We start from the raw sequence: 8,371 nt of genomic DNA on the forward strand, positions 1-8,371 counted from the left end.
TTTCCTCATGACATTTGTTATACACTGTACCATATTTCAGAATTAGTCTTAAGGTCTTTCCTCATGACAGATTTGTTATACACTGTACCATATTTCAGAATTAGTCTTAAGGTCTTTCCTCATGACAGATTTGTTATACACTGTAACATATTTCAGAATTAGTCTTAAGGTGTTTCCTCGTGACATTTGTTATACACTGTACCATATTTCAGAATTAGTCTTAAGGTCTTTCCTCATGACAGATTTGTTATACACTGTACCATATCTCAGAATTAGTCTTAAGGTGTTTCCTCATGACAGATTTGTTATACACTGTACCATATCTCAGAATTAGTCTTAAGGTGTTTCCTCATGACAGATTTGTTTACACTGTACCATATTTCAGAATTAGTCTTAAGGTGTTTACTCACGCCCGTCACCAATTAACATGATATATTATTACCCCTTTAATTGTCTGTGTTGGCCGAGAAAGGTGTTTGAGCCCGAAACATTCCCAGTTAAATATAAATAGAATGAAATTGACTTCATTTTTATAAGTAGTTCTCGCTAAATCCTATCAATTAGACTACAAACGTTTAATGTTACACATAGTTTTGTGTGTTGCTATATTATTTTTCTCCAGCTGGCAGATGTTGCGAACTTTCTAACTAAGCGCTTAGATGCAATAAATTGGTGCTCTTTCAACTACTGTCCGAGGTTTGACCAGTTAATCTGTCTTGTTCCAGTTCCTGGTCTGTGTCACTGTCCTCATCCTCGTCACGTGACTTCCTGCTTCGTCTTTTCTCCGACTTTCGTCTCTTGGGTTTTTTCCTTTTTCGGCGACGAACCTGGGGCAGACAGAATGGGAAGAATGCTTTAGGCATACAACATGTCAGTTTCACATTTCAAATTCACTCCATAGACCAGATGGCATACACTACCAATTTATAACCCCATAGACCAGATGGCATACATTGCCAATTTATAACTCCATAGACCAGATGGCGTTCATTGCCAATTTATAACTCCATAGACCAGATGGCATACACTGCCAATTTATAACCCCATAGACCAGATGGCATACATTGCCAATTTATAACCCATAGACCAGATGGCATACATTGCCAATTTATAACTCCATAGACCAGATGGCATACACTGCCGATTTATAACCCCATAGACCAGATGGCACACACTGCCAATTTATAACCCCATAGACCAGATGGCATACACTGCCAATTTATAACTCCATAGACCAGATGGCATTCACTGCCAATTTATAACCCCATAGACCAGATGGCATACACTGCCAATTTATAACTCCATAGACCAGATGGCATACACTGCCGATTTATAACCCCATAGACCAGATGGCACACACTGCCGATTTATAACCCCATAGACCAGATGGTATACACTGCCAATTTATAACTCCATAGACCAGATGGCATACACTGCCAATTTATAACCCCATAGACCAGATGGCATACATTGCCAAATTATATCCCCATAGACCAGATGGCATACATTGCCAATTAATAACTCCATAGACCAGATGGCATACGCTGCCAATTTATAACCCCATAGACCAGATGGCATACATTGCCAAATTATAACCCCATAGACCAGATGGCATACACTGCCAATTTATAACTCCATAGACCAGATGGCATACATTGCCAAATTATAACCCCATAGACCAGATGGCATACATTGCCAATTTATAACTCCATAGACCAGATGGCATACACTGCCAATTTATAACCCCATAGACCAGATGGCATACATTGCCAAATTATAACCCCATAGACCAGATGGCATACATTGCCAATTTATAACTCCATAGACCAGATGGCATACGTTGCCAATTTATAACCCCATAGACCAGATGGCATACATTGCCAAATTTTTACCCCATAGACCAGATGGCATACATTGCCAATTTATAACTCCATAGACCAGATGGCATACGCTGCCAATTTACAACCCCATAGACCAGATGGCATACACTGCCAATTTATAACCCCATAGACCAGATGGCATACATTGGAAAATTATAACCCCATAGACCAGATGGCATACACTGCCAATTTATAACTCAATAGACCAGATGGCATACACTGCCAATTTATAACCCCATAGACCTAATGGCATACACTGCCAATTTATTTGTTGTCTTAAAAGGGGTTTACAACATATTTAGTTCAATTCAGCGCCAGTCAAAAGACATAAAATGGGGTAGTCACTAGTTTATTCAAAGCATAATTAAGACAAAGGGGTTGAAATAGGGAACCCTTCTAGATTCTAAGAGTATACTCTCAGTGTTTGAGATCAGCTAAAAGTCTCATCCAGACGCAAGCATAGGAACGAAGAGGAAAACACTCAAATGTTTACAGAACATGATAGTGAAAAGAAAAACAAATATATTACAGTACATAAAGGAGGGATGGTACAAAAGGAAAGGAAATATTGTCTCCCAAAACTGATACTATACATTCGACTGTTTCCCCCTCAGCCAAGGACTCAGACAACGGCCAGGAAAAAATCAAGTAATCCCATTCAAAGAAGGCAAAGAGGGCAACTCGGAAAACATATCGGGAGATAGAAGACACTGCATGTGACTTCCTGCTCACCATGGGAGTAGGGGAAGTCTTTCGAACCCACCCAGAAATCAAGGCAAAATATAATTGTGTTCGTATCTTCATCGAGTATAACACATTTGTATGATATAGACGCAATGCAGATGACTATAACATGTATTGTAATGTATTGGATTTGTTTGGCTATGTGTGAATGGAGTTGTTCGGCTGTGTGGAATTATGTTAGAATTCATTTAAGAGGTACGCATTTTGTGTTGTGCATGTTTTGTATGTGAGTATGAATGTTGATTGTGCGAACGTTTAAGCACTCTTTGTTCCTTAGGAACATCGTAAGACGATAGTTTTGTGTTCAGTGTTCAGTTAGTTACTGAAAGAACTCCGCCCAAGCTGGACGTATTTCATATTTATTTTTAATTTACCATATGGTTGATAATAATGCCTAAAATAATGCTGAAAACTTATATAGCGCTATAACTCCGAGACATCGGACTCTAAGCGCTTAAATTACAAATTACATTGGCTGAAACATAATCATTCACACACACAAGCACACACACACACACACACAAACACACACACACACACACAAACAACACACACCACAAACCAAACCTATCATACCATCTAATAAAATCAAAACAGATATGTTTTAAGCGAACGCTTAAAAATAGACAAAAATTCTTTTTCTCATGACATTTGTTATACACTGTACCATATTTCAGAATTAGTCTTATGGTCTTTCCTCATGACAGATTTGTTATACACTGTACCATATTTCAGAATTAGTCTTAATGTCTTTCCTCATGACAGATTTGATATACACTGTACCATATTTCAGAATTAGTCTTAAGGTGTTTCCTCATGACATTTGTTATACACTGTACCATATTTCAGAATTAGTCTTAAGGTCTTTCCTCATGACAGATTTGTTATACACTGTACCATATTTCAGAATTAGTCTTAAGGTCTTTCTTCATGACATTTGTTATACACTGTACCATATTTCAGAATTAGTCTTAAGGTCTTTCCTCATGACAGATTTGTTATACACTGTACCATATTTCAGAATTAGTCTTAAGGTCTTTCCTCATGACAGATTTGTTATACACTGTACCATATTTCAGAATTTGTCTTAAGGTCTTTCCTCATGACATTTGTTATACACTGTACCATATTTCAGAATTAGTCTTAAGGTCTTTCCTCATGACAGATTTGTTATACACTGTACCATATCTCAGAATTAGTCTTAAGGTGTTTCCTCATGACAGATTTGTTATACACTGTACCATATCTCAGAATTAGTCTTAAGGTGTTTCCTCATGACAGATTTGTTTACACTGTACCATATTTCAGAATTAGTCTTAAGGTGTTTACTCACGCCCGTCACCAATTAACATGATATATTATTACCCCTTTAATTGTCTGTGTTGGCCGAGAAAGGTGTTTGAGCCCGAAACATTCCCAGTTAAATATAAATAGAATGAAATTGACTTCATTTTTATAAGTAGTTCTCGCTAGATCCTATCAATTAGACTACAAACGTTTAATGTTACACATAGTTTTGTGTGTTGCTATATTATTTTCTCCAGCTGGCAGATGTTGCGAACTTTCTAACTAAGCGCTTAGATGCAATAAATTGGTGCTCTTTCAACTACTGTCCGAGGTTTGACCAGTTAATCTGTCTTGTTCCAGTTCCTGGTCTGTGTCACTGTCCTCATCCTCGTCACGTGACTTCCTGCTTCGTCTTTTCTCCGACTTTCGTCTCTTGGGTTTTTTCCTTTTTCGGCGACGAACCTGGGGCAGACAGAATGGAAAGAATGCTTTAGGCATACAACATGTCAGTTTCACATTTCAAATTCACTCCATAGACCAGATGGCATACACTACCAATTTATAACCCCATAGACCAGATGGCATACATTGCCAATTTATAACTCCATAGACCAGATGGCGTTCATTGCCAATTTATAACTCCATAGACCAGATGGCATACACTGCCAATTTATAACCCCATAGACCAGATGGCATACACTGCCAATTTATAACCCCATAGACCAGATGGCATACATTGCCAATTTATAACTCCATAGACCAGATGGCATACACTGCCGATTTATAACCCCATAGACCAGATGGCACACACTGCCAATTTATAACCCCATAGACCAGATGGCATACACTGCCAATTTATAACTCCATAGACCAGATGGCATACACTGCCGATTTATAACCCCATAGACCAGATGGCACACACTGCCGATTTATAACCCCATAGACCAGATGGCATACACTGCCAATTTATAACCCCATAGACCAGATGGCATACATTGCCAAATTATATCCCCATAGACCAGATGGCATACATTGCCAATTAATAACTCCATAGACCAGATGGCATACGCTGCCAATTTATAACCCCATAGACCAGATGGCATACATTGCCAAATTATAACCCCATAGACCAGATGGCATACACTGCCAATTTATAACTCCATAGACCAGATGGCATACATTGCCAAATTATAACCCCATAGACCAGATGGCATACATTGCCAATTTATAACTCCATAGACCAGATGGCATACACTGCCAATTTATAACCCCATAGACCAGATGGCATTCATTGCCAAATTTATAACCCCATAGACCAGATGGCATACATTGCCAATTTATAACTCCATAGACCAGATGGCATACGCTGCCAATTTATAACCCCATAGACCAGATGGCATACATTGCCAAATTTTTACCCCATAGACCAGATGGCATACATTGCAAATTTATAACTCCATAGACCAGATGGCATACGCTGCCAATTTACAACCCCATAGACCAGATGGCATACACTGCCAATTTATAACCCCATAGACCAGATGGCATACATTGGAAAATTATAACCCATAGACCAGATGGCATACACTGCCAATTTATAACTCAATAGACCAGATGGCATACACTGCCAATTTATAACCCCATAGACCTAATGGCATACACTGCCAATTTATTTGTTGTCTTAAAAGGGGTTTACAACATATTTAGTTCACTTCAGCGCCAGTCAAAAGACATAAAACGGGGTAGTCACTAGTTTATTCAAAGCATAATTAAGACAAAGGGGTTGAAATAGAGAACCCTTCTAGATTCTAAGAGTATACTCTCAGTGTTTGAGATCAGCTAAAAGTCTCATCCAGACGCAAGCATAGGAACGAAGAGGAAAACACTCAAATGTTTACAGAACATGATAGTGAAAAGTAAAACAAATATATTACAGTACATAAAGGAGGGATGGTACAAAAGGAAAGGAAATATTGTCTCCCAAAACTGATACTATACATTCGACTGTTTCCCCCTCAGCCAAGGACTCAGACAACGGCCAGGAAAAAATCAAGTAATCCCATTCAAAGAAGGCAAAGAGGGCAACTCGGAAAACATATCGGGAGATAGAAGACACTGCATGTGACTTCCTGCTCACCATGGGAGTAGGGGAAGTCTTTCGAACCCACCCAGAAATCAAGGCAAAATATAATTGTGTTCGTATCTTCATCGAGTATAACACATATGTATGATATAGACGCAATGCAGATGACTATAACATGTATTGTAATGTATTGGATTTGTTTGGCTATGTGTGAATGGAGTTGTTCGGCTGTGTGGAATTATGTTAGAATTCATTTAAGAGGTACGCATTTTGTGTTGTGCATGTTTTGTATGTGAGTATGAATGTTGATTGTGCGAACGTTTAAGCACTCTTTGTTCCTTAGGAACATCGTAAGACGATTGTTTTGTGTTCAGTGTTCAGTTAGTTACTGAAAGAACTCCGCCCAAGCTGGACGTATTTCATATTTATTTTTAATTTACCATATGGTTGATAATAATGCCTAAAATAATGCTGAAAACTTATATAGCGCTATAACTCCGAGACATCGGACTCTAAGCGCTTAAATTACAAATTACATTGGCTGAAAAATAATCATTCACACACACAAGCACACACACACACACACACACACACACACACACACAAACAACACACACCACAAACCAAACCTATCTTGCTTCTCATACCATCTACTAAAATCAAAACAGATATGTTTTAAGCGAACGCTTAAAAATAGACAAAAATTCTTTTTCACGATATCATGTGGTAAGGCGTTCCAAATAGAGGGTCCGAAATGAGAAAAAGATCTCATTCCAGCATTTTTCCGAATTCGAGGGACAACTAGTTTTATGGTATCACTGACTGAACGTAAGTGGCGGGTTTTTGAATATCTTTCAATTAGTTCCGAAAGGTAGGAAGGGGCAGTACCTTCAAGACAACGATACACTAAAACAAAAATTTGAATTTTATCCTTTTCTCAACATGCAGCCAATGCAGGTCATGAAGCAGAGATCTGGCAGAATCGCACCTACGCTTCGTGAATACTGGTCTGGCAGCGCTGTTTTGGACAATCTGAAGACGTCTCAGATAAAAACTTTGTTCGACTTTGGAAAATCCATACTTAAATTTTAAAATTTTAGAAAAATCCTCTGTTAGAACTCGTTAAAATGTATATCAATAAAACCACAAGACTATCACAAATTAGATGGTATTAAAATCCAGGCGAAAATCAGATAAAAATCACTCAAAACACGTAAATGAAAGAAGCCAACAAAAACAAGACTCGCCGGTCAGGCGTGTTACAATAAATAAATTGAATTAACAAAGGCTGAACTGAGTCATAACGTTGCCATCACTTCATTCTTTGCTCAATGGACCTTCTTTGTAATTGAAAGACAACCTACCATTCTACTTTCATCGTCATCCTCATCAGTATCGTCTTCAGTTTCATCTTCTGTCCTCGAATCTCCTTCTATTTTCTCCCCGGCTTCTTCTTTTGCCTTGTTTTGTCTTCACGAGATGGAGGAAATACAAAGGGGAATAGAAGAAAATACATAATTTATCATTTTACTGTTCCGGTGATTTACCGCGTTTCATCGGTAACCTGTCGGGCTATGTGGTCTTTTGGTATGACACTCGCCTTCGGATCGGAAGGTCCCTGGTACGAGTCCTGCTCTGAGCGGCGCAAAGTTAAGTCCTTGGAAAAGATTCTTTACTCACATTCTCTCACCGTACTCAGGTGTGAAATGAGTACTTGGCCGTTAACAGCGTTGACTCACCGAAAAATATGTAATATCGGCTTACAGGCGTCATGTCTCGGTCCTTCCAGTTAAATGTTGCTGTTGACTAGGAACACCTTGTAAAGCGCTTTGAGCATGTTTAGTGGATATTGCGCCCAACAAATGCTCACGTTAAAAAATGCTAACAAAAAATGGAATTCATCTTATTCATTCCCAAGGGAATATTTGACTTTAGGGTCTATTACAAGAGAAGACTGGCATGATTCAGGCGTTAGCCGCAGTATAACGTCGCAAAGTGAGCTAGGGCGAGGTGACCTACTCAAGATCACACAGCGCGGCAGAGAGTCGAACTCAAAACCTTATGGGTACGGAGCAAAGTCTATACCGCACTGCTACGCGGCGCCCCCCCCCCCCCCACATCCATACAATTGTGTGATAAAACTACATTCACGGATAAACATGACCTCACTGTGTGTGTTTTACTTGATGATAAGATGGATAAATATGGCCTCACTGTTTGTTTTACTTGATGATAAGATGGATAAACATGACCTCACTGTGTGTGTTTTACTTGATGATAAGATGGATAAATATGGCCTCACTGTGTGTGTTTTACTTGATAATAAGATGAATAAATATGGTCCCACTGTGTGTGTTTTACTTGATGATAAGATGGA

The 8,371-nt window shown here is 38.8% G+C and overlaps 1 protein-coding gene across 2 annotated transcripts in view; it reads right to left on the reverse strand.

Moving 5' to 3' along the window:
- The window catches only part of LOC144970212 (uncharacterized), a 54,972-nt gene continuing 46,601 nt past the window's right edge, over nt 1-8,371 (reverse strand). The window contains exons 11-13 of one of the 2 annotated variants that reach the window (XR_013644922.1): nt 7,359-7,464; nt 3,292-4,373; nt 1-827 (exon numbers count right to left, since the gene is read on the reverse strand). Coding sequence is in view for 1 of the 2 variants with exons in the window: in XM_078909623.1 (XP_078765749.1) it covers nt 4,227-4,373; nt 7,359-7,464 (253 nt within the window). In the remaining variant the exon portion in view is untranslated. Of the gene's footprint in view, nt 828-2,220; nt 4,374-7,358; nt 7,465-8,371 lie in introns of those variants that run through there. The other variant, XM_078909623.1, reaches the window with a different exon arrangement.

Source organism: Berghia stephanieae, chromosome 1 (genome assembly GCF_034508935.2).
Source record: "Berghia stephanieae isolate SIO BIC M18660-M18661 chromosome 1, UCSD_Bste_1.3, whole genome shotgun sequence".
In the NCBI taxonomy this organism is placed as follows: domain Eukaryota; kingdom Metazoa; phylum Mollusca; class Gastropoda; order Nudibranchia; family Aeolidiidae; genus Berghia; species Berghia stephanieae.